Genomic DNA, 26,688 nt, shown 5'->3' on the forward strand with positions numbered 1-26,688 from the left:
ACATGGAAAGACAGTAATGAATAGTGTGTTTCCTGATAATTGCATTAATGATTATTAGGCAGAGCTCAGGGGAAGGTGATGAGAGAGAAAGAAAGAGAGGGAGAGTTTCTGTCAACTAACTTTGAGAAATGGCTGTGCATTCAAGGCCAGGGCTTGAAATATTCATTTACAAAATAAACTTTAAGGAAGGAGAGTTGGAGAAAAGAGGAAAAAGGATGGTCTGTGAAGAAGAAGAATTTGTTAAACCCCCTGGAACAGGGCCTCATCCACTCCACAAATGTATTTTTATATGTTTTACATATTCTAGTCATTTATCTGATTGCATAACAACACTGTTTGGGAAGCTGTTGAAACTTTCCAATTTACAAACTAATTATGATTTAAAGATGAGTTTTTTTAATAATGAGCGTTTAATTTCTAGTGCCACTAACATGAAAATGTCCAAATAATTTATATTTTCAAACAAGTCTGATATACCTGGAGAAAGCTAGCCATTAGCATTCCCAATTGCAGTTGCACGGGTATCACAGGAAGTATGTGTTTTGAAATGTGACATCTTTGTTAATGGATGCTTGATTTGGACATTTCATCAATAACCTGATTATCAAGCCATTTTACTAAGTGCTTATGACACCACAAGAATGTGAACAGCTAAGCTCTTAATAGCAACTGTTGTCAGCTTTAACATGAAAATGTGACTTCATCAGAATACATGGTCATCTTAGTTTTTTTTTTTTTTTTTTTTTTGCCCACAGAATGTACCGGCATGGGCTAAATTCGGTAAACATTTCCTTGCCAAAAACTAGCTTCCTACAGGAAAAGCTACGCTAGTGTTATGCTTTATTGTGAGTGGTGCTTCATACTACCAAGCACTGCAGGGAATTATGGGATTCAATACACTGAGTTATTCGATCAAAACCAAAATGACCACTTTGACGTCATAAAAACGTCACATAAATGTCAGAGGATGAAAAGCTCTTTAAACAGGTACTAGTGACCTTTAAAAGACCGTGCGTGTCAATGATTCATCTCCTCACTCAAATAATGTGCTTTGATTGGTGTGCAGTTCAATTTTGCCCTCTGCGTTGACACCAATATCTTTGACCGCACATGCCAGTTGTCCCCTCAGATGGTGATAACAGCACCTCAACAACTATTCCCCAAAAAACTCACACACAGTGGAGAATAACACCCAGCTTAATGCCAGGTGGCTGTCGACTGACGACAATTTTCACATAAATCAAACTGCCATTGGGCTTATCAATAACAAGTCAATTAGCAGGCGGAGAGAGGCGCAGATCTCTAGGGGTCACTGCTTGTTTGTTAGATGGACATCTGCAGCTCTGTTTGCTTTGCCATGGCAACAGACCTACGTTTTTTTTTCTGTTTATCTCATTCTTTAGGTTTATGAAGACTGAAGGATCTGGCAGGGTTAACTACAATTTTAAAGTGTTAAATTTAACCCAGAAATGAATATTCTGTCATCATTTATTTACCCTGATGGCTACTGGCTTATAGCACCACATGAATGCGAACAGCTACGCTCTTAATTAGCAACTATTGTAAGTTTTGACATGAAAATAGGACTTTATCAGAAAACATGGCCATCTTAGAAAAAAAAAATGCTTTTTTTTTCCCACAGAAGGTGAAATTTGCTTAACATTTCCTCACCAAAAAGTAGCATCTTACTTGTTATGCTTTGTTTGTGGTGTTTATTAGAATTTTTAAATAAAATTTTGTTAAAATTTTTTTTGTTTTCATTTTGTCCCAATCCCATTTGTCTTTAGAATCACAAATGATTGGCAAATGATTCCATTTTGACATTTAATAGTATGAATCAGTCAAATTTTATTGTATATAAAAGTGCAGCTTGGACATTTAGCGAAATACCTCCTTTTGTTCTCTGTGGAAGAAAGAAAGTCAAAGAGCTTTGCAGCGACATGAGGGTATATGATAACAGATTTGTAATTTTTTTTTTTGTTGTTGTTGTGATTTGTTCCTTTAAATAATACAGTACAAAACATTAATGAGTCAGAAACCTCTATCATGATCAGTCTAATGCTATATGTTAGCTTTGTTTTTCAGGCTCTCAAGGAATCTTTGTGAAGGATGGAGGAGCACTTGTGAACTGGAAACTGGTATTTTCAATGACTTTTCAAATGTTACTCGGTTTATAGACTTAGCTTTTATAATTTGGCCGAAAGCAAACTTTCTTTTGCATAAAAATCTCTTTCCGTCCCTTTATGACTTGCAATAATGAGGTTTTATTTATTCCTCTCTCTGTTCACCCATTTAAATGTATTTAAATCATTTGAATTTAAATAATTAATTTTCATATTTATGTGTGTTGTATTATATGGGTCATTCTACAGTATGATTGTCGTTGTCTATATCAACACAGTAAAAGATTGCATCAGCTCTTCATTGTCAAAGTCATTTTATACATTTGTATATATAGGGCACAAATGGTGGTCATGTTGTAGAATGACCTACACTGTACATTATTTATGATGTTTACAATTTGTTTGGTTTGCAGAAGTTGTGGCTCTCAGATGAGACAGGCCACACAATGCTTGCAGGCACTTGGTGACTGTTTAATGACTAGACTGTCAGATCCCACACCAAGAAGTCTAGACAGAATAGCACCAATTACGGCACAATAACTCTTCTGCAAAAACACCCTTGATTTATTCATCAACAAATAAGTCCCTTTAATTCATATTTGCTGATGACACCAACACAGTTCATAGAGGGACTGCAACAGAGCCCACTTAGTAGAGATAATGCTCATTATAGTGACATCCTAGTTTAGGTAATTTGCCCAAAAAGTCAACGGAAAAATAAACTTGTCTCAGCGGGAATTTAAAATTGTGAAATGCAGTCGGACTATACCCTATATTTGCTATGCTTTTCCAACTTTTGAATACAGTGTAAAGGACATTTTAGTCAAGCAGCCTTGAGTGGATGGTTGTCTGCTCTCTTTTAATGGATTCCTCTGATCTGATGTGTTTTAACGGCATCTGTTTTTCTATATAGAGAGGGACCAAATAGCAGAGCTGCAGCATGTTGGCTTGGACCACCTGCTGGAGATGAATTTCAGAAAGCGCCGGGGAAAAACAGCAGGGGGATGCGTTAGTTTGTATCCATGTGGCTTGTACTGACACGTGTTTATGATGCAGACTGTGCATGTGCATTTGTGTGTCAAAAATACTTGGTTTATGTTGTGTATTGGAGTATCTGTGTGCAGATCTTAGGTCTATGATGTTTCATATTGGTGTATATGTGTGTATGAGAGTTTACTTTGAAATAGTTTACTGAACATGACAAAATATCCCTTTGAAGGATGTCTTGATTTTGATTTTTTTTTTTTTTTGGTTATAGTTAGTCTGTATGCTAATTATAATTAAAACAATAGGATTGCACTTTATTTTGATGGCCCCCTGTTGACTAAAGGTAACTACATGTCAACTAACTCTTATAAGAGTATTAGTAGAGTATAAGCAGACTGTTAGGGTTAGTCAACATGTACTTGCTAAATTACTTATATTCAGTAGAATGTCTGTTTGGGGGTCTATCAGAATAGTGTCAGCAGGTATTATGTAGACAGTCTACTAATACTCTAATGACTGGTAGTTGACATGTAGTTGCAAAGTTACTTACAGTCAACAAAATGTTTACAGAGGACCATAAAAATAAAGTGTCATCAACAATAGAAGTCTATGTCCTCATTACGTATCTTAGTGCAAGTGTGTGTGTATGTGTGCTTGTGTGTGACTGTGGTTAGCATCACCCCCCCACCCCCTTCCCGAGACCTACCATCTCAGGTGCTAAAATGTGGCGGTTAAGGACCCCACAGAGAGGTATAAATAGGACTCTCTTCCTATGGAGAGACACAGTGTTTTATAGGAGCAACAAGTGACTGAGATCCAGCCAGGCACTCTAAGATAGAAAGCCTGGAAGACATCCGCACCCAAAAACGCACTAGGCCTCCCCTGTGCCCCCATGCGGAAAGGCCCCAGGGGAGAATTCGCCAGCTGAGCCTCAAAAACAAGGTAGGACAACCCAGCTGACTGACAGACTGAATGCTCTCAGCTGTTTGTGTGTATGCATGTCTCAATAGTTCACTTCAGAGCTGATAGCTGGAGATACCCAGGGTGCAAACACAAGCTGAGAGGGAGAAAAAGAAAAAGAGAAAGAGAGAGAAAGAGAGAAAATGCCAGCATGTACTCGCCATGGGAGTGTTATGGTAAGCGTTTGTTGATTTATTGATCAGGAAAGAGGACCGTTTTACGTTTTCGTGGATGGGATGAGAGCGGAGAGTCACATCATGACACAGTTGTTTTGAGGGTCTGCAAGGGTTTGATAGCTACTACTAGTTAGAGTGATGTGACATCTGAGCTAGTCCTTGTTTTTATTTGTATGTTTATGCAGATCACCACACTTGGGGAGTGACATGGTTGAAACACAGGATAGAATCTGATTAATAGGGAATGGCTGGCATTACAATTTCCTTTCATCTGACTTCAGTCAGTGGCTGTGCATCATAAGACTTGCCTCTCTCTCTCTCTCTCTCTCTCTCTCTCTCTCTCTCGAGTAATCCATTAAATGCCAGCATGCTCCTCCATGGACTTAAACTTTGGGTTCAGCACAGTAAATGACTATTATAACTGATTGACAGCCCTAGAGGTGTCCATTTAGCAAACTCTTGGTACCTGAGAAAGATGAGTGGCAAAAAATTAAACGAAAGATGAGGGATAGAAAAAAGGACATGTTGGGTCCCTGAGCGGGAGTGTTAGGGAGGAGAGAAATTAAGTTTTCGGCAGCAGATCGATTTCTGAATGCTTGTCTCATGCATTTTACAGAGGCGCTTAATGCCACTTATGGTATAATGCTGTACTCCAGGTCAGAGCAAAGCTCTCCCATTTGGGCTAGGATTTCAGGGCCGCTTTTAACAAACTACACTTGTAGACCTAAGTAAATCTGTCTGATTGTGTCACAGCCTTGAAAATAATGCTGTTTTGCTCTTCTTTTGTGGATTTGTAAGCCTGAAACCCCCAACCTCCCACCGTTTTCTATTACACCTAAGAATATTCCTTGGCAGTGCCAAGCTAATCTCATAGTCTCATAAACTCTTGATTCATAAACAATTAATCTTATTCCTTCTCACTTTCTTTTCTCATTCTTGAAAGCAGCTGAGATTAAGCTGACGCCATGGAGAAAGGGAGGTGGAGTTCTGAAGATGCTCCCAGAGCATCCATGCCTGACGAACTGTCACATCCTAAGTTTTCGGAATGGAAGTTTAAGCTCTTTCGGGTCAGGTCCATGGAGAAGGCCCCTCTGCCTAATGAAACACCGGTGGAGAAGGAAAACCAGCCTGAGGTAGCAATGGAGGTGGCAGGCTCTCCAGGCAGTGTTATGAAGCTCTGTTTTGGAGGGAAGAGTAAGGAAAACATGGAGAGTGCTCGAGGGAGAGTGGACCTTAAGCTGCAGGAAATTGATACACATATGAATCTTCTCAAGTGAGTCTTATAATAATATTAAGTTAGTTGTGTGAATTCTGAATGTTGTTTCAACTTGTGCACATTTGTAATATATGTTACAAGATTAATTTACTTGTGTCTTTTGCAGATGCTTGTGTCGCCTTTGTGGCCTTTCAATACGGAAGGCTAAAGGTCCGTCGCATGAAGTCCAGGGAGACTTGAAAGAGTCCAGTCGGTGTGCCTTGCGTAGGATGGGCTGCAAGTTTCTGACCTGGCCAGAAGTGATCTTGAAGGTCTTCAAGGTGGATGTGACAACCGACATGGAGACGGTGCATCCATCTTTGTTTTGTCACAGATGCTGGACTGCTGCCATGAGGGGAGGAGGTTTCTGTTCTTTCACTAGGACCCAGATCCCAGACTGGAAGCCCCACACCTCCAACTGCGACCTCTGCTTCCCTAAGAAGAGCTCTTTTCAGCGAATAGGAAGGAAGCGGGCTAAACCACTTAAAAGTGCACACAGCCTTCCAAAGAGAATCAAAAGGGACTCCTCAGAATTCTCAGGGGCCAATAGAGTGTGGAGACAGACCACAGAGAATATTTTGGGATCAGGTGGGAAAGAATGGTTAAAACTATCAGTTCAGAGAGGACAGTGGGTAAAGAATATCACACAATGCCAGAGGGACCATCTGAGCACTAAGCTCATCCCCACCGAAGTCCCAGCAGACTTCATACGTGCTGTTACTTGCCAAGTATGTGATCATCTGCTTTCTGACCCTGTCCAGTCACCGTGTAGACACCTGTTCTGTCGGGTCTGCATCCTAAGATACAGTCATGCTTTGGGCCCAAACTGTCCCTCCTGTAACCAACATCTAAATCCATCCCACCTGATCAGGCCAGCCAAATTCTTCCTTGCCACCCTCAACTCTCTACCTCTACTCTGCCCCAGAGAAGGATGCAGCGACTGGGTCCGATTGGACTCCTTTAAGGAACACTGCCTCAACCACTACCATGAAAAAGAGTCTCAAGAAGACCAAACACCTTCAGACCAGAATATCGATGGTTACTTGCCAGTCAACAAAGGTGGGCGTCCTCGACAGCACCTTCTGTCACTGACCCGTCGGGCTCAAAAGCACAGGCTGAAAGACCTGAAAAACCAGGTGAAGGTTTTTGCTGAAAAGGAAGAAGGAGGGGATGTGAAGTCAGTCTGTTTGACGCTCTTCCTTCTAGCGTTGAGAGCTGGGAATGAACACAAACAAGCAGATGAACTGGAAGCTATGATGCAAGGTACTGCCAAGAAACATATCACCCACAATATGTGACTGTCATTTGTCGTTGTCAGACAAATACAACTAGAATAAACAGATAATGCATTATTGACTTACTCACATAAGCTTGGGAGCCACCAAGAATAAGAATATATAACATTTTTACAATCTAATATATGGCATCATTATTTGTTTTCTAGAATGAACTAGTCTAATTTTCACTGCCTGACTGCAGATAATTGTACTCATTTTTCATAGAACAACAGCTTTAACATGTAATTTTACACAATTATGTTCACATTTACTACCTGCAATAGATGCACAAAATTAATTGAACACGTCCACAAGGTTATCTACACAACACAAATTTATGAATTATTTTCTTACATGCCTCACTGTCAATTTAAATAGAATAATCACCACTTTACCGAATATGTGTGTGTGTGTACGTGCACACGTGAGACTCAATACACAATAACAATTCTTGTAAAGAGCCTGTTAGGATGAAAACAACATCAGTAGCCCTTGTATCTGCAAATGACATAGATACTGTCTTTGGCCCCAGGGGAACAGGGCCCAGCTGCTGCCTGTTTTCATCATCAGCCAATAGATCAGTATTTCCAGCCCAGCTGAGTCACCTCTCTTCTAACTTAAGCATTAATAATCTTGCTAATCTAGAACAATTAGGACATATTACATGCTGCAATTACAATCAGAATTCCAGATATGCTGGCGCTCATTTGATAGTGCTCTGAAATCCGTCCACAAACACACAGGCACATAATCACACATTCAGGCTCACAATCTTTGAGTTTATTCTGGATAAACAGTTATATGAATTCAAACTTCTGATTCTATCTCACACAGTTTTGTTTTCCCTCTGTATTCTCTTTCAGGCAGGGGATTTGGGCTGCATCCTGCAGTGTGTTTGGCTATAAGGGTAAACACCTTCCTCAGCTGCAGTCAGTACCATAAGATGTACCGCACTGTAAAGGCCACTAGTGGTCGCCAGATTTTCCAGCCCCTGCACACTCTACGTAATGCTGAGAAAGAGCTTCTTCCTGGGTTTCACCAGTTTGAGTGGCAGCCAGCTTTAAAAAATGTTTCCAGCTCCTGGGATGTGGGCATCATTGATGGCCTCTCTGGTTGGACAACCTCTGTTGATGATGTTCCTGCGGACACTATCTCCAGAAGATTCCGTTACGATGTGGCACTGGTTTCTGCATTAAAAGATTTGGAGGAGGACATAATGGAAGGACTGAGAGAGAGGGAGCTAGATGACAGCATATGCACCTCCGGTTTTACCGTTGTGGTGAAAGAATCATGTGATGGTATGGGAGATGTCAGCGAGAAGCATGGATGTGGTCCAGCGGTTCCTGAGAAGGCAGTGAGGTTTTCCTTCACAATCATGTCCATCTCCATCCGAGTTGAGGGTGAAGATGATGGCATCACCATCTTTCAGGAACAAAAGCCAAACTCTGAGCTCTCCTGCAGACCTTTGTGCCTCATGTTTGTGGATGAGTCCGATCATGAGACCCTAACGGCCATCTTGGGCCCTGTGGTAGCAGAGCGGAAAGCCATGATAGAAAGTCGCCTTATTTTATCGGTTGGTGGTCTGCTACGGTCCTTTAGGTTCTTATTCCGGGGGACAGGCTACGATGAGAAGATGGTTCGTGAAATGGAAGGCCTAGAAGCATCAGGCTCCACTTACATATGCACACTTTGCGACTCAACCCGAGCTGAAGCCTCTCAGAACATGGTGCTACATTCCATCACACGTAGCCATGATGAAAATCTTGAGCGCTATGAAATCTGGAGGAAAAATCCTTTCTCAGAATCTGCTGATGAGCTCCGTGACCGGGTCAAAGGTGTTTCTGCCAAGCCATTCATGGAGACCCAGCCTACTCTAGATGCCCTGCACTGCGACATTGGCAATGCTACTGAATTTTACAAGATCTTTCAGGATGAGATTGGCGAAGTCTACCAGAAGAGCAATCCGAGTCGAGAGGAACGCCGTCGTTGGCGGTCAGCCCTGGACAAACAGCTAAGAAAGAAGCTGAAACTCAAGCCTGTAATGAGGATGAATGGAAACTATGCTCGTCGGCTGATGACACGTGAAGCTGTGGATGTGGTCTGTGAGCTGGTTCCTTCTGAGGAACGGCGTGAGGCACTACAAAAACTGATGGACCTCTACCTCCAGATGAAGCCTGTGTGGCGTTCCACCTGTCCCTCCCGAGACTGCCCTGTCCAACTTTGTCAATACAGCTACAACTCTCAGCAATTTGCTGATCTGCTTTCCACCACATTTAAGTACCGTTATGATGGAAAAATTACCAACTACCTCCACAAGACTCTGGCCCATGTTCCTGAGATTGTTGAGAGAGAAGGGTCTATTGGAGCATGGGCCAGTGAAGGCAATGAGTCTGGGAACAAGCTGTTCAGGCGTTTTCGGAAGATGAATGCAAGGCAGTCCAAAACATTTGAACTTGAAGATATACTTAAACACCACTGGTTGTACACCTCCAAGTATCTTCAGAAATTTATGGAGGCTCACAAGAATTCAGCAAAAGCAATGCAGGCCACATTCAACCCAGAAGAGACCCCAGATGAAGTTGATATAGCTCTTGAAGTCCCAGATTTTTGAGTGTTTCTTTGATTGACTTTCTTTAATGGACCCTTTTTCTTGCTAATGAAAATATTGTTAAGTAATTGATTTTATTTCTTGAGATGATATTTAATATCACGTGTAATGGCTTTATTATTCACTTCATTATTTTTTTTTGAAGCCAGTGCATAAATGTTAGCTAAATTGTTTTATGGCAGAGATAAAATTGAATGGGCAGTCTTTTTCTCTCCCTAGCTTTTAGGGGCAAATTGTCTGTGTTTTATCTCTTGCTGCTTGTGAAATATGAGGGATTTTATTGTATTGCCAGGTTGTGACACCTTCACGAATTCATACAGAAGGGTTATTTATGAAAACGTATGAGGGAGCTGTAAGTCACTGAAATTATGTTAAAGGAGCCCCACATTTACGATGGCTATATTAATATGTCACACAGGACAAAGGCAAAATGAAATTAGAAAACACAAATTGTCTCCTTTGCAGAAGGTCTAAAGAAAAAGGAGTTATTTTAGCAGTGCAGTATTTTGATGGTTTTCAACTGGTCCACAAATGACTATGAACACCCATAGACACTATGCTACAGCATTTGCACATTCACATACATTTATCCCATAATCTACCTCAGTCTTCAATCTTACAGGTCCCACAGGACATTTGCACCATGCCACTGACACAAACACATTTTCAAATATTCTGGAAGAAATTAGCATGTGTTTTACACCATAGCACCTATTGACTATTGTTAGACTTTCTTTATTGCTACTGTATGTTTTACAGTTTAGAGATGTGTGGGCTATTCACTTAAACTCGTAACCTCATTTTATTAATCATGTTTCTCTTATTTTGTTTAATAGTATCATTGTGTTTATTGTGCTATCTTAAACTGAGAGGATTTTGGTGATTTACTTTACAAATGTATTTTATTTTATTTTTCATCTGATTGGTTTCTTTGTGAATTGATTTTACTGGTTTCTTTTTGTCTTGATTTATTTGATTTTTTTTTGCTTTCTTTGATACATTATACAACAATTTCAAATGCTAATTTGTCATGTAATCTCAAGTGACAATTTAAATTGTGTTTCAGTTGCTTTATGTTCTTTTCTATTTGAAATAAAACACTGCATCGCACAGTTTATAATTGTAAAAAAAAAGATTTTTTTTTTTTTTTTTGTAGACTTGCACAAAGGCACTGGTAATGTTCTTGACCCATCATTATTTTTTCTTTCATTTTGCAAGAGCATTACAGTGATTGTTGTAATCCATTAACTCATACTTAGTATAAATGTTTTGTAATAAATTACATTTGACTTCTTTTCTTTTTGGGAAATAATAAAAATAAATAATCCAAAAATCCAATTGAGAACTGTTTGTCCTATTTTATTTATTTATTTATTTTTTGTAATATGTTACTGTACATAACAATATAATGTGTATGCGTATGTATGTATGTATGTATGTATGTATGTATATATATATATATATATATATATATATATATATATATATATATATATATATATATATATATATATATAAATTCTAAGCATAAAAACAAAGTTACAATTTTTATTTCTTTTTATTGAAGCAGTAAAAAACACACAAGCTTTCCCTCAACATTTTAAAGAAGAAATAAATCGTCAGTTTAACAATATCAATCAAGACTTGTAAAAAATGCTTTTAGTTTCTTAATACTGCAGTAAGCAAATTCATTCAGTTAACAATACATTTCTGTTATTTTTATGAAAAAAAAAACACATCCAATTTTCCGTTAATATAAAACAATTAAAACACATAGTTATGATATAAAACAAAACAGAACAACAACATTTCAGTCAAAAAGTCTCCGCAGAAAGCTCTTCTTAGCTGGGGTCATTTTCATCGAAACTGGAGCTTTGCGATGGGTCATTTTCATTGGGACTCTCTTCACTGGCATCATCTGGCGTGGTGGAGTCATCTCCTGCATGGGCAGGACTCTGTGATCCAAGCAGAAGTACTTGCTGTTGCCTTGAGAAAGGCGAAGCAAAAGGCTTTCAGGGAGCTCCATGCACTGGGCATGGACCCAGTGTCCACCTTCACCTCTGGAGCAGAATATCATGGCAGGTCTGGTGAGCTCAGTAGAGTAGTAGGGCTCCCAGGTGTTGGGGTTCACCTGGCAGGTTAGACAGCACTTGATCCAATAGCCTGTCTGAGATTCATCCTCCTCGTCTTCCTCGTTGTAGGTGTCACCCTCTCCATCACTGCTATACTCCAGCTCATGAGGTTCTCTGCCAAAGTACAGCTCCTCAGAGTCTTCCAAAGGTGCAGAGTCCTCAAAATCAGTGGACTCCTGGCTGCATCCCTGAGTTGATGTTTCTCCATCTTGTTCCTTCTGGAAGCTCACTTGATAGAAATGGTAAGCATCTGGTGGAGCTGGGTTTCCTTCAGAGGGGATTGCAATCAAGGCACTTCCTTTGCCCAGGCTGCCACCAAACCAAGTACGGCTGTGAGTTACCTCGCTGGTCCACTGAGGAGGCTCACGAGGCTCCATGTGGACTCCAACATCATCCAGGCCAATGTATGTGCACTCCATGCGCTTCTGAGTCTCAGATTGGTAGCCGCCCAAAACAATATACTCATGATAGCCAACAGGAGCAACTATGGCACTGGTAATGGTGAGACCTTCATGAAGAACAGTACAGGTGAGGACAGGGCTTCCTAAGAGAAGCTCAACACGTAGGCGGATCAAACGAGGTGGTCGGCAATCAGAGTTGAGAATGTGACCGCCAAGGAAGTAGACACAGTCCTCTCTCGCAAGAGCTACGTGAAAAGACTGGCCATCCGTGAGCTCGGGGAGGGTGTGGGCCGTACAGCAACCAAACTCTAGGTCAATAAGAAAGACTTGTGGTGGACAGTCCACCACGCTGTTCCAGTTTTCTGTGGTCCTTTCGGTGGGGGGCATGTAGGACCTGCCGCCAAACAAAACGCAGGCGCTCTTCCCTCGGCTAAGGATCACGCTGAGGGTGTGGCCGTATCGAGCGCTAGGAACATCTCCAACCAGCTCTTTTTCTTGACAGCACAATGTGACTTTGCGATTACATCCTCTGCTGTCTACACTTAACATGTAGAGACTTGAGGACAGCTCATTGTTGGGTGTTCGGCCACCATGAATAAGGTAACACTCAGGACTGCCATCATGAGGCTCAACATGAGCTATCGCAGGACATCGGAGGGGAGGGAGATAACAAGAGTTGTTTGAAAATGAAATGGCACGCAGCTTAAGTTCTCCATTTTTTATGCGCACACCAAATATTCCAGTTGGACATGAGCGTTTTGGCCAGCCCTTTTGACCAAAGAGGTAAACGTCACCCTCCAGCTCTAATAAGGAGAAGCCTGGCTGCATAAGGCCAGCACAGTTCACAGCAGTCAGAGGCTGCAAGGTCATCTTTTTGCAGAGAACTGTGTAAAATATAAATGAAAAACAACATTATTCATTTTAGTAGTTGTAGAATATAAACATTTTGTCAAGAAATTCCCTGTCTGTTGCATAGCTTGACTGAATTAAGACTAGCATCATATTAAGAGTAGTATGATAAGGTTTTTTGTTATTATTATCATAATTAATCAAAGTAATAAAGAAAAAAAAACGCGGAACCATATATCCCTTTCCTTGTTTCCCTGATAACATAGAAACATTCCCACAGGAAACTGGTTGTAGTTTTCATTAATCCCGCTTCCCTTAGAGAATCCCGTTCAGCTTGCAATAAAAAGACTACATTACCCAGCATCCAGTGCGAAACTGGCGTTTCTTGTTCTACGTTTAAACGGTAGGCTACTTCTGAGATGTTTCTATGAACTCTGAACGCTGTTATTCTCTTATTTGCTTCTAACAGTTAAAAGCGCTTCTCAGTTTTACACTTTTAAGATTCGTTTTAATGTCTTTATATAATCAATTTCGCAAGAAAAATCTTGTTAAACAAGTAGGCTAAGCTCTGGCTGTCACCATTACTGCTGCACTATAAAAATAGACTAAAGATAAATATAGTATATATTTATAATACTATTAAAAAAATCGTAATTACCTAGGTGTTTATTTTCTATAAGGCGCAAGAATTTCACATACATTTCTAAATATTTAATGCATAGTCTTAGAATATTGATCTTAATAACATGTATATTTCTTACCTTTTGGTCAATGCACTCCGAAAACTGAGAGCTGTGAGGTGCTGCAAACTTTTATTTGAGATATTAAAGCAAATGGCTTGGTGACAGTGGAAGAGGTTCAGTGTTTGTGAAGGTTGACTGGCTCATCTTGAGGTTAACTGTCTGTAACTGCTGCTTACAACAGGTGTCTGAGCACAACTCGCACAAGTTTGAATGAAAACAAGCACAAACTCAGTGCATCATTGGTCCGTGTATTAATATGGACTTCATATTGGTGTTTTACAACTGGTGATTTATTTGCCTAAAAGAATAATGCAGAAAATCTCATAAGAATTTATATGGATGGTCTTTCTTCACAAATTAACACCACTGACACTATGTATAATGTAGTTAGATTGGAACGTGTTTTATTAATATTAATATTATTAATTATATTTTGAAGGTTTTTAAGAAAACAATATTATGAATATTGTTCAAGAATGTAATTAATATAAAGTGACAGTAAAGACATTTATAATGTTATGAAAGATTTTTTATTTCAAAGAAATGCCATTAGTTCAAAACTTTCTAATTCTTCAAAACTTCCTAAAAATTTCCGAATTCTGAAAAAATAAAATAAAAAAAAAATAATCATGGTTTCCACAAAAAATATTGATTATAATGATTATAAGAAATGTTTCTTCAGCACCAAGTCAGCCTATTAGAATGCTTTCTGAATGCTCTTGTGACACTGAAGACTGGAGGAATGATGCTGAAAATTAAGTTTTGCATCACAGAAATAAATGACATTTTAAAACAAATTCAAATTGAAAACAGGCCTATTTTAAATTGAAATAATAATCAATATTTTCAGTATTTTTGATCAAGTAAATGCAGCTTAGATGATAGCACACAAACATCACAGAGATGTCTTTAATGTCTGCATTTACATCTGCAAGATGTATTTTTTTAGATTGTTTGGACATTTCCAAGATGTCAAACAGATATTCAAAAAAAATCTTTAAGATGCTTATGATTTAGAAAGCATGTAAAACTGACATCATAAAGACGTCTATTAGATGCTTAGATGCTTTCCAGATTAAGCGATATTTAACAGACATCTTGCAGGCATATATTAAGTTAAAACGGACATCTTGCTGCATATTTTAGTTAAAACTCACATAACTCAAATAACTAAATATCAAATATCTTTTAATTGGCTGTAAATGTGTCAGGTTGCATAGATTTTTCACATTGGCCTGATTAGGCCACAGTGCAATCCTACAGAATTTTTTCTTTCTTTCTTTTTTTTTTTTTTATGACCTGCATTCGACACCATTATCACACTCTTCATAATGCACCAGTGACAGTGTAGTAGGTCTGTATGTAATGTGCTGTTAAAATAGTCTCCTCTGTGTATCTGAGTGGTCTGTGGCGTCGGGTTCGGTGAGGAGCAGAATGATTCACTCTCATTACACCGAATACCGAATGCGTGAGTCACACATCACATTTTGGCAGGAGGGGTAGCTCGGATTTGTAAAAATACTCCTTATTTCCCGCAGGCTTATATTTGCATTAACTTTCTGCTTGGCGGCTCTTTAAAGGAACGGGAGAAATTAGACGACTGTTGTTGAAAGAAAGAAAGAGAGAGAGGGAGAAGAAGCGAACAGCTGTGCCTGCTTCATTAGCATAATGTTTTTGTGTTTCGGGGGGCTGTGCGCGAGCCCTCGTGCAGTTGTGTGTTTGTTTTGGAGGCCAAAAGATGTGTGTGTGAGAGTGCAAAACAAAGACACGTAACCACGAGTGAAAAACATAAACAGCGGAGCACCTGTGTCTGAAGAGCAGGGCCATGAAGAGGAGGCTCAGCGACTCCCCAGAGGCGCCACACAAAATAAAGAATTCCTTCGGTGTTTCCAAGCGCACTGGAGAGCTTTATTCTCCCGTTCAAGCGCACTTACATGCCGGTGTTCACACGCTGTAAAATAAACCTGTTGAGTCCTGAAATGGATTTGCATACGGTGGCGGCGAATGAATGAATGCAGATGTTTTCCAGCTCCGTCGCAATGAAACAGACGCGAGGAAATGGAGAGGGAGACTGAAACGCAACAAACAACAAAACTTAAATGCTTGCATTGTAATGAACGAAGATATTACTTTCAGACTACTTAGCTGTTTTTTTCAACGCAGAAGTAAGCTGTTTTCTGTGCGAGACTTCGATTCATTAGCCGCAAGCTGCAGTAACTAAACGGCAAAACGTTTTTCGCTATAAACCAGTGTGTTTATAATTAAAACATTCGAATAATATGCTAAGAAACACCCGTTTGCAATATCAAGTAGCAAAACGAGCTGTTTTGTACAGCTAAAAATAGCCGGAAGGATGACACAGAAGCCAGACACATTAAATTTAAAAATGGCCGCGGCCACTCTTAGGAAAAATAAGGTGGATAGTAGCTACCATGTAGTGTCTGATTCATGTTATTAAATCAATTTGTTCAGATCGCTAACATAAAATGAAAATGTACCCTTTTTCTTAATGCACATTCCTTTTACAAAATTGTAAAGGAAAACAGTGTTTGTCCTGACAAACTTCAATTTCTGCTGATGTCACGCAGGCCATGCATGCTATTGGTTATTGTCTATAACTAAATAACTACCTGCACAATGTTTTAGAAAAAAATTCACAGTCAGTTTGTGACTTTTTTTGATTGAATAACCTATAAAAAGGCTAACCAGAGTCACCCATTTGAGTCATCCCTCAGAAGTCTTTCCAGAAGTCCTTGTGCATTTTGTTTCAAATATAATATAATATATATATATATATATATATATATATATATATATATAGTTTCAGCTTGTGTATGCAAGTTTTTGATTACCAATTGTGCGAATTTTTGCATTTTGATCGCAGTGTCTGTATTTGAATGCAGTAGTTCTTACAGTCTGCTAGCAATTATTTTTGTTCATGTTCAAAAGAAGGATTCATTCATATATCAGACATCACTAGTTCCACCACTAGTAATGCAGAGATATATTTTGAACAGAGTACTTGAGTACTGCATAGTGTGCAGAAAATATCATTTTTTTTTTTGTATTATTTATGCTATTAAAAAAAGTGAAAAAAGTGAGGTGACATACAGCCAAGTATGGCACCATACCGTGCTCTGCATTTAACCCATCCACAGTGCACACACACAGCAGTTAACACACACACAGCAGTGAACACACACCCGGAGCAGTGGGCAGCCATTTATGCTGCGGCGCACGGGAAGCAGCTGGGGGTTCAGTGCCTTGCTCAAGGGCACCTCAGTTGTGGTATTGCCGGCCCGAGACTCAAACCCACAACCTTAGGGTTAGGAGTAAACCTCTCTAATCATTAGGCCACGACTTCCCCCTTATTCCCTTATTCAGTGTTGAAAATTTGGCAGTTATTATGATGAGTATAGAAAAGTTGATATAAAAGTACTGATTTTATTTCCAGTTCATTTGTCGTACAGGAAATGGAAGGTCTAGTCAAATGTCATATACTGCACTTCAGGGCAAATCTGGTTGTTTTGTACATATAGAAAATGTGCCCACAGACTATATAGTACATACTACAGAAATGGTAGTATTCCAAGAGAGAAGGAAGAGGTGGGCCAGCAGTACAGCTGAGGCCTGAAGCCATGCAAGGATTTGTGCTGTATTATTGATAGAGGAGAGTAATTAAACTCTAGTGTAGCACCTGTTTCTGTCCCCGCTAATGTTGTGCCACCTGAAGACGTCTCTCCCTAGGGCGTGTTCGTGATGAATGACACAGCGACAGCTCAGAGTTTCTGACGATCATCACGCCATTCTTCATTATATTTTAATGTCACGGCAATCACTGCCTGCCCCCCTTCCCAGCCGTCATTGATTGTAATTAAGCTGAACTTCAAAATGATAATTTCATTCCAATCAGGGTTAATGCAGCTATAATGCATATCGCGAGTGATAAGTGACCTGTAAAAAAGTGCAGCCTAGCAGGACCTCTTCATCATTTTTATTTTTTTATGATTTTTATACCAGTACTTCATCTTTGTTTCGTCTGGTTCAGGCTTTCTGGGTTTGCATGGCAAACGCAAATGTCTATTTTAAACAAATTTGCTTTATGTAGGCGGTAAAGCCCAAAGTATACTTCATTTTTGTATGCGTATGCAAGCGAACATGCGCAGACCTAAGTGTCTACTCCATTTGATAGTGTCGTCAAACGCATGCGCTCTAGAAAGCTTCATCTTTGTCCAGTATCTGCTCTATTTCTCTCCAGAAGTTATGATGACTAATAAAAATGACTTTGTTCTCTTGTTCTCAAACTAAAGTTGCAGCTATCTCATAAACCCCTCCCTTATGAAAATTAACCATGGTATTGTAGTAAAAGTGCTGTAACCATGTTTTTTTTTTTTTTTTGGCATATTGATTACTATATGTAAAACCACAGTTTTACTACAAATACCATATGGTTAGTGTAGCAAAGCCATGGTTACCATGGTTTAATTATAGTAATCATGTTTTTTAATTTTTTTTTTTTTTTTTTTTTAGTAAAACCATGGTTATTTTTCGTAAGGGCTCATACAAGCACTTGTCAACGCCGCCATCTATTGTTGTTGCAGTCTCTGCTATTTTGTTGCTGTTGTTATATTTTTTTGAGTCGGTCTGGGCCAGTGTTGCCACCTTGTGGAACAACTGATTAATGCAAAATAAATTCACTGCGCATAAATGACCTACTGTATGCGTAGAAAGCATGTGCGGTTACTGTGTGTGCACTACGTGCATACTATTCTGGTGACGAAATTTGTGCTGCGCACTGTACGCAAACCCTTGTGTATGTATAAAAACCAAAGTACCCTTAATAGTATAATGTTCATTGCACCAGGCAAATCTCTTTCTTTTTCAATGTGGATAGGTTTGACAGGATGCCAGGTTTAGTTAACGATTCAGGTGTGAATGATCATGACCAAGCCATAACTGAAGCTCTGGAGCAATTTTGCAACTCCCCGGAGCAAACATATGCGCAATTCCTGTCCACCTTCACGTATTTGACCCCAGGTGAGCATACTGAATGCCACATACATCTTCTTTTCTCTGATACGTCCGTGATCCTTCACCCGTGGTCTTTACTGTCGTATCCCATTGCAGAGAATGTGAGGGATCCGGGATTGACTGCTCCTGGAGGACATGAAGACCCATCCCAGAGAGAGATGGACAGCAGCCGAGAGCGACTAAGAGAGGATGAAGTGACAGAGATGGAGGAGAGCGTATACCAAAGGATGGGACAGGCGAATCGCTGCTCACCGACTGCTGATCAGGAAGAGGTCAGCACCTTATAGATCCGAACCGCTCAAACTGACAGTCTTTACTGGGAGAAGTTCAGACAGACCTCTCTTTTACCCCCCTTCAATCAAAGTTAAAGTTTTCTGCATTAGCTCCTGCTCTGTTCATCAAACACACACATACAGGTCCTTCTTATGTATAATTGGCTCTTTTTTCCATCTGTCATTTTTGTTTTGCCTTTTTAGTGGTGTTTCCCAAGGCTAACATCACTATTGCTTATACTCAGGATTAAGGGTAAGCACCTTGCAACCTTACTGCGATCATCTTTGCAGGACTCTGGAAACAATGCATAACCACCTAGAATTATGATGATTTTTATGTGGTTAAGTGCAACTCAAATCTTCTGCTGAATGCAATGGCCAAACAGCCACACAGCCAAAACAACCAGTTAGAAATTCACTCCAAAACTATTAGCAACCACATAGCAATGCTCTGGCAACCATGTATAATCTAGTTAAGGTGTTGTTTTGTAGAGTTAAAGGTGTAGTATGCAATATTGACAGCTAGCGGTTCAAATCGGTACTGTAGTCCAAATTCAAAATATTTGAGAGAGTTGTTTCTCCCACCCTTTCCTCCTCATACTCGACGCTCATGCAGGTTGCCAGATTGAGGTCACACTACAGGAACGAGCGCAGCTGATAATGGAAGGCGATGAGCCTTTGTTGATGAGTTGCTTTATGTGTGTTTTTATATGTCTCGGGTCACAGAGCTTTTCCATGTATGCCAAGGAATTTTAGGTTGGGTAGAATTTGCAATCTCTGACCCAGTTTCTGCCATGGCTGCAATACGCTGTGTTTTCTGAAAGTGATTATCTATAGTAACCACAGATCAGCATGCTAAAAATCACACCAATCACAACAACCTAGCTTTTTGGTGGAGACTTTTGTACATGCATTCTGAAGAAAATGTGCTTGCAACATCACTGACCATTGCAAACTCCTATAAAACACATTTCTTCAGCGAGTGTCCATTATAAAACACTTGCCAGACATGCAACCATACTTAAATGTGCTCGTGCAAAGAGCTATCAGAGTATTGTACATACACTACATGGTCTGTTTGTATGCACAATAATAGTAATGGACTTGTGCATGTCTTTTAATGTATGACTCCTGTATGTCACTGTAATCATCTTTACCTCCACTACAGTCAGGTTTGCTTTATTCAGCCCATACAGACTAGTCCTGAATTCATATTTCTTATAAATAGAAGTATGTTTGTTCCCACCAATCACTGCAGAAGTTAAGGTTGCGTATGATGCGTATCACGGTAGTGGTAGCCCTCCTGGAACTCATAAAGATTGCATTGCAGTGCCTTTGTTTGGAAGTCAATGAGAACAGCCTGCAATTCTCAACCAGAGTGAAATTGTCCAAAAAGGGGTGGTACTCCACAAAATGTGACTTTACGCTGATTGTACGAAATATCCAGAGGCAGAACAAACAGTCTATTAAGGTGACAATTGTGGTTGAATGTGACAGAAAATAAAATCCTCCCTTTCATATTTCGTCCTATCGCCTTAATGAAGAAACTGCACCTGCTAGCAATCATGTAGAAACATATAGCAAAGCTCTGGTCACAACAACCTAGCTTTGTGGTTGAAACTTGTTATATGAAAACACCACTTTCTTCAGAATGCATCCACCTTACAAAGCAACACACTGAAAATGCCATGGAAACTCTTAGTAACTTAACATTGTAGTGGTGTCTTTAGTATGAGCAAGCACCACTCAAAATACTAAAAAGATTCCCCATTTTTCTTTATGTTCTGTCTTTTTGATGTTTCTCTTCCTCAATTCCTTTGGATTTCTCCTCTCAGCATATTGGATGGCTTCATTGCAATGTGTGTTTTGCTTATCTGTCTGTCTGTGTGAACGGTGCTTAAGATTCCCGCCTGGCTTGTGTATTGATCTCAGTGGGGCTCTGGCGAGCCACAGCACCGGTTACTGTCAATAACGCAAAGCACATCAGCTAACATCCCAGGCTAGTCGATGCAAAAAAAAAGCCTCTGCATTATTTAGCTCCCTGCCACCAGGAGAGAAAAACAGCTGTATTGATTATAATGTTGTACTGATTGTAATCACAACGATTCGCATGGCTGCTGTCATTTCAGAGCATCATTTAATGAAATGAGATGGTGAGTTTATGAGTTTGTGTTTGTATAGGTGCTGCTGGATGGCGGTTGTGTTGGAGGAAGACTGGGCGGCCCATCAAACTCTGTTCCAGACAGACCTGTGAAGGTGAACAGTTCTTTAGAGATGCCTAAAAATGTATCTGAGATGCCTATAAACATGCTTTTATTTCATTCAGAACCAAAACAAGACAATGTAAGCTTACTTAATAATTGTGTTTATAAGCTCATTACAGTATGCTAAGCTAACTTCAACATTATTTGGATCGATTGTGTTCAATCTAATAAAAAATAATTATTGCTGTTGTATTGTATTGCGGCGGTTGTCAATTCCAGTCCTCGCGACCCCCTGCTCAGCACATTTTGGATGTCTCTCTGTTAACACGCCTAATTCAGATAATCAGCTCGTTAGAAGTGAGCTCCGTGCATGAACTGTTTTCCCATTGACATGGTCCCTACACAGTGTTCATTGCTCCCTACTCCCTGAACAGGGGAAATCTGTTGAAGTTTACCTCACTTCGGAAGATTCATTCACGGATTTGTGCTGCCTAATGTCTTCACACACGGACAAGTGTGACGTCATATACCTCTGTAAATAAATACAATTTAAATTCACTTCTCACACATTTCAATGCACTTTGAATGGAACATATACGTTCGCTTTGAACTGGAATCATGGCAGAATATCCTGTGATGTCCACTTCGTAGGGCACTTACGTTCGAATAGAACAAAACTTCTGAAGCGATAAGAGAGACATACAAAATGTGCAGAGCAGGGGGGTGCGAGGACTGGTATTGAGAACCGTTGTAGTATTGTTATTTTATTGTTGTTGCTGTTGTTTTTTAAGCTCATTAGAGTAATATTAAACCATTGTCTAGACTTCAGTTTAATAAAAAAGGACTATTTTACTTAACATTATAATGAGCTGTCAGTAACGTTAAACTCTGCAATCAAGACTTCAGTCTAATAAAAAAGGACTGTTTTTCTTAATATTGTGTGCTATGTATTTTTAAGCTAATTAGGGTATGCTAAGTTAACATTAACTTTAAACTGTTGGAATCAATCGAGTCAACACTTAAATCTAATAAAAAATGAATGTTTTTATTAATATTTTTGTGTTTATAAGCTGAGTATGCTAAGCTAGGGTTAACATTAAACTGTTGAAGTCAAGATTTAAATCAAGATTTAAATTTTGCTTAATTGTTTGTGTATTGAAATTTTAAGCTAATTAGAACAAGCTAAGCTAACATTAAACTGTTGGAACTATTGTCAGGGTTTCAAGTTTCTTAAAACGGTGTTTGTTAGTGTTTAAATTTTCTAGAAAAGGTGTCACGTAATATTTACCTGTGGTTTGAATCTTTATGTTTTTATAGTTTGGTAAGATGGTTAGCTTTAAACTTTATGGGTAGTGTTTTTGGGAAGTTGTTGTTTGTTTAGTATAGTTTTATTGTATAAATGAGTTGTGTATGTCATTTTTGTGAATGACATTTTTGTGTGAAGAACAATATTTCTGTTGAGGACTTATTTGCTAATTCTAATCAATTGTAATTGTAAAATAACTGTTCATGAAATATATTTTTTCCTCTCTTGGCAGTTTGATAATTATCTGGGAGATTCAGAGGATGAAGAGGAAAATGCTGACACTACAGGTGTTTATTACTCTAAAACGTAACAAATTCAAATACTTGACACTTAACACAGTTTATGTAGATAACAGTGGCCTAGATGCACATTTGGAGTCTTTATTTACATTTTTACAAATTCTTTTCTCATGTAAAGCACATCAGTTCTCGTCATCTTTTTCATATTTGACAGCAGCTTCAAGTGGAATTGGATCTATCACAAATTCATAGAAAATTCACATAATACACATTGACATGTTGGCATCACCTATATGGGTGTTTTCTAAAATTGGGAATAGCGAGGTACTGTATACTGGCATAAATATTCTTTTCATGTGCATATGTAAGGATTGCATGGGCTCACCTTACCTTTAATAGGGTTTAGTGGATATCATGTGCATGCCTTTTTTGTAATTAGAGCTTTCATACAGCTTGATTTAAATATATTACCATTTATTACACATATTCAATGCATGCAAATTCCAAACCGCTCCCTTGTCATTAGAGCCGGGGGCAAGCGCTCGCTTGGCGAGGCAGGCTTAACGCTTGTTTTGCAGGCTTGTAATGAGTCGCTCTTTTCTGCAGTGCCAGAGAGGCTCATTTAAACTCCAATGACCAGTTTAATACAAAAATAAATAAAATAGTTGGAGGAATGAAAGCCTCTTTTGATTGGAGAGCCTTACTGTTCAGAGCAGGGCTTCCATGTTTTTCGGTGTGTTTGTCTGTGATCAGAGTGTTAATTCAGAGGAAAGGGTGTATGTGAAAGTCATTAGGTGGCGTGTTTATAATGACAGTCGTATCCACTGAATAACAACAAGATGCATGCTGAACTTGAAGTTAATTAACATGAATAATCATGTCACTGGTTGTTGGTGATGGTAAAGATATCCTTTGCCGGGAGTTGGCAGGTCGCTGTTGGCATTCTTGTCCTAATGTTGTAGGTGTTTGGTGTTATAACTTTTGAAAATCTGACAACATTTTTTTTTTAAATAATTGTTTTATTTAATGAAAAAAAAAGAACCTTTTATTCTGGAGGAGGCCTCTAAGGACATGTAAAACAACCAGTCACAGTTTGCTTTTATGAATGTCACATTTAGTAAATATAAACTCAATGACAGACTACACCCTCATGTCTTTTGAGTGAATCAGTTATTCAGTCAACTGAATCAATTTGTTCAGAAATGCTGCTTCATTCAGGAAGCAGACAAATGGCTTTCTGAGTGAATCATTAATTAGATTCATTCAAAAACTAAAAACATTTATTCATTGAGGACTTCAACACCACAGTTGTTTAGAAATATGCAGCTGGAACAGTTTGTGTTATGTAAGAAGGAATAAAAAGTAAAACTATGCTAACACTAAATAAAACCTATTTTATTATATGAAAAAATGAAGAAATAAAAACTATTTATGCACAATTAAAAGTAACTAAACCATAATGCAAATGTAAATAAAAAATAAAGAAACTATGAATTTTTCAAAACTATAATAACCTTAATGTGAAGGCCCGTAACTTATGTTACCGTTAATGGAGAGTTCAGCCAAAAATGAAATTCTGTCATTAATTACTCACCCTCATGTAGTTCCAAACCCGTAAGACCTTCATTCATCTTCAAAAACAAAATTAAAGATATTTTTGATAAAATCCAAGAGCTTTCTGAACTTCCATAGACCGCAACGTAACTACCATGTTCATGGCCAAGAAAGGTAGCAAGGACATCATTAAAACAGTCCATGTGACATCAGTGGTTATGAAGCTACGAGAATAAATTTTGCTGCGCAAAGAAAACAAAAATTATGACTTTATTCAACAATTTTTTTCTCGCTTTCACAAGAGTACCATGATGCGCCTACAGTCTTACGGGTTTGGAACAACATGAGAGTGAGAGATTAATGACAGAATCTTTATTTTTGGGTGAACTATCCCTTTAAGAATTGCCTTTCCAGATGAATCTTAAAGTGGGTTGAGGGGAAGGCGGTTTTGGTCGAAGCAGATCAAGGCTCAAGAAGAGCTACCAGGCATCTCCAGTTTTAATGAAACATGCCTCTGCTCACCGGTCAGGGAGGTTCACGGCACGGCGTAACAGCATCAGCCTTCAGATTCATTAGCTGCATGAAGCTTCTTCCCGTGTTTCTTTAGTGAGCTGTTAATGGTCTTGTTTTGGAGACCACCTTGTTCTGAAGGACGTGGGTGTGTGGGGATTCTTCATTCACACACACATATGGTGTTTGCATACACTCAAACAAACATGCAGACATGCACGCTACACCCTCAGATTCCTGGTCCTCACCCAGCAGCTCAGACTATGACTTTCACTGTGCCAGTAATGAGCTGTTTAATTAAGATCAGCATCAGCTGAGCTCTTGCCAGGCCTGATGTCTTTCTCTCACATACACATAAACTACTGCTAAAATCCACTGAGAGATGGGATGTAAACAGCTTATTAGCACATCAGTCCTTCATTTATGACATAAATTGTAAGTTCACTTCGAAATGTACTAATTTTGATGCAAATGTGCCTTTTTTCACTTAACGACTTGTAACAAAAAATAACTCGAATTTTCTTTTTCTCACAAAAATTATTAAATGGCTTTAGAAGACAGAATATTTTTTAGTTATTATTGCAGCTTGACAATCATCCACTTTCATTATATGGTAACCTGCAACACAGACATTGTTTCATGGGAAGAAAGTTTTGAACAACAAGAGGGTGAGTCAATAATGACAGAATTTTTATTTAAAAGAGACTGCTCATTAATCAACAGTCAAACACTGTAAATAAGCCAGAGTTAGCCAAATAGATTAATTTTCATCGGTTGCATCTTGTCAGACTTTAAGGTGACAACCTAAAATGAACAATCATAGTTGTTTACAGTTTATAAAACATGAATCAGCACAGTAAAACCATAGAGAAGAAAAAAATTAACAGATTTAAATATACATTAGAACAGTATAATACCAAATCAACAGATGAATACATAAACACTACCAAAAGATAATAACGAGAGTGTCAGAGATATGAGAGTTTATACACATTCACTGTCAAAGAAGAAAGAGTTTGTAAATGAATGTTTTTGTGTGTTGTCAGGCACATATACGCTGCCAGGTGAGATTGAAGAAGATCTGATAGCTGTCTCCTCTTCATCGCTCTGTCGCCACACACTGCTGGAGATCTCCTCTACTTTCACAGACCAGAGGACACACACTCCCAGTGCAGCTGAGAACCAGGTAAAAGGTAACACAAAAAAAAAAAAAAAAAAAAATAAAACAATGTGTATATCTGTGTGTGTGTATTAGAGCTTTGGAGCTTGGGAAGAAACTCAGGGACTGAGATGCACTTTTCTTTATTAACTGTTTTTTGTCATTCTAGGATGAAAGCGAGGAGGTTGTTCCTTTCCATCTGGATGAGAACTTTGATTACGACAATGTTGTGCTGTCTTGCAAATACGCCATCCAGGAACAGAGCAGCAGACCATCTTGAGCTGTAAATGAGTATAAAACTGGCAAACACTTTTAAAAACGGAGTTTTACAGAGTAAAGTCTTTGTTAACATGATAGAGAGGTTTTTATTGTGCCAAAAAAACTAGAGGGAAGACAGATTGGCTGTTTTGAATGATAATTCTGCAATTTGTAGCATCTGTACTACTCAATAAATTATGTTAGTGTTTTCAAAGACACAATTAAATGTAATACACTCAGTCCAGTTTTACATTTTATTGACTATTAGATGAGCAAGACAGAAATAAGCATGAAACGGTGTCCACAACACATATTTCCTCCATAAAGGGACTTCTGAGAGAAGTCATGGTTGCTTTGAAGAATCCATTATAGAAAGTAGTCCATTTTAATTTTATTTTGACTTTAAAAGTGCTTTAATTTGCATAAACAAACCAAAAGATGCGTATTTGTCTTTTAGTTCAAATCAAATGTCATTATGAATATTAATGTTGTTATTATTTTACAACTAGCTAGGCTCAAACGTTTTCATTTTCTGACTCAACAGCTCAAATTGGTGACCTGTGGCGCAATTCTTTTACTTACGTACTTGGAAAAGTAATTAATTGCTCGTTCTGTCTTAGTGTGTTTTATTCACTGGAACAAAA

The 26,688-nt window shown here is 38.8% G+C and overlaps 3 protein-coding genes across 5 annotated transcripts; 2 read left to right on the forward strand and 1 right to left on the reverse strand.

The window, feature by feature from the left end:
- The first annotated feature begins 3,863 nt into the window (after positions 1–3,863).
- Positions 3,864–9,515, forward strand: rag1 (recombination activating 1). 3 transcript variants are annotated; one of them, XM_042753236.1, is made up of 4 exons: positions 3,864–4,052; positions 5,190–5,519; positions 5,629–6,764; positions 7,642–9,515. In XM_042753236.1, the coding sequence occupies exons 2-4, from the start codon at positions 5,212–5,214 to the stop codon at positions 9,387–9,389; spliced, it is 3,192 nt and encodes a 1,063-aa protein (XP_042609170.1). In that variant the 5' UTR covers positions 3,864–4,052; positions 5,190–5,211; the 3' UTR covers positions 9,390–9,515. The 3 variants fall into 3 exon arrangements, with proteins under 3 accessions (XP_042609170.1, XP_042609169.1, XP_042609171.1); XM_042753235.1 differs by having other exon boundaries at positions 3,865–4,052; positions 5,193–5,519; XM_042753237.1 differs by lacking the exon at positions 3,864–4,052 and adding an exon at positions 4,059–4,246 and having other exon boundaries at positions 5,193–5,519.
- A 1,448-nt stretch (positions 9,516–10,963) lies between these two features.
- LOC109051083 (recombination activating gene 2) lies at positions 10,964–13,731 on the reverse strand. Its single transcript, XM_042753013.1, has 2 exons — positions 13,530–13,731; positions 10,964–12,803 (listed from the first exon to the last, which is right to left on the reverse strand). Exon 2 carries the CDS (start codon positions 12,787–12,789, stop codon positions 11,197–11,199), a length of 1,593 nt encoding a protein of 530 aa, XP_042608947.1. The 5' UTR covers positions 12,790–12,803; positions 13,530–13,731; the 3' UTR covers positions 10,964–11,196.
- Positions 13,054–26,281, forward strand: LOC109051084 (intraflagellar transport associated protein). The gene is made up of 7 exons (XM_019068630.2): positions 13,054–13,171; positions 18,406–18,548; positions 18,639–18,814; positions 20,996–21,070; positions 22,557–22,611; positions 25,674–25,813; positions 25,956–26,281. Exons 2-7 carry the CDS (start codon positions 18,416–18,418, stop codon positions 26,064–26,066), a joined length of 690 nt encoding a protein of 229 aa, XP_018924175.1. The 5' UTR covers positions 13,054–13,171; positions 18,406–18,415; the 3' UTR covers positions 26,067–26,281.
- Positions 26,282–26,688: the final 407 nt, after the last annotated feature.

Source organism: Cyprinus carpio, chromosome B25, assembly GCF_018340385.1.
Source record: "Cyprinus carpio isolate SPL01 chromosome B25, ASM1834038v1, whole genome shotgun sequence".
Classification (NCBI taxonomy): domain Eukaryota; kingdom Metazoa; phylum Chordata; class Actinopteri; order Cypriniformes; family Cyprinidae; genus Cyprinus; species Cyprinus carpio.

What these genes read in the sequence shown, in the direction of transcription:
- rag1 (XM_042753236.1), top strand. Translation starts at nt 5,212, where the DNA reads ATGGAGAAAGGGAGGTGGAGTTCTGAAGATGCTCCCAGAGCATCCATG. An exon ending in ACACATATGAATCTTCTCAA is followed by an intron (nt 5,520 to 5,628) that starts GTGAGTCTTATA and finishes TGTCTTTTGCAG; the next exon opens with ATGCTTGTGTCGCCTTTGTG. An exon ending in ACTGGAAGCTATGATGCAAG is followed by an intron (nt 6,765 to 7,641) that starts GTACTGCCAAGA and finishes ATTCTCTTTCAG; the next exon opens with GCAGGGGATTTGGGCTGCAT.
- LOC109051083 (XM_042753013.1), bottom strand. Translation starts at nt 12,789, where the DNA reads ATGACCTTGCAGCCTCTGACTGCTGTGAACTGTGCTGGCCTTATGCAG.
- LOC109051084 (XM_019068630.2), top strand. Translation starts at nt 18,416, where the DNA reads ATGCCAGGTTTAGTTAACGATTCAGGTGTGAATGATCATGACCAAGCC. An exon ending in CGACTGCTGATCAGGAAGAG is followed by an intron (nt 18,815 to 20,995) that starts GTCAGCACCTTA and finishes GTGTTTGTATAG; the next exon opens with GTGCTGCTGGATGGCGGTTG. An exon ending in GGAAAATGCTGACACTACAG is followed by an intron (nt 22,612 to 25,673) that starts GTGTTTATTACT and finishes GTGTGTTGTCAG; the next exon opens with GCACATATACGCTGCCAGGT.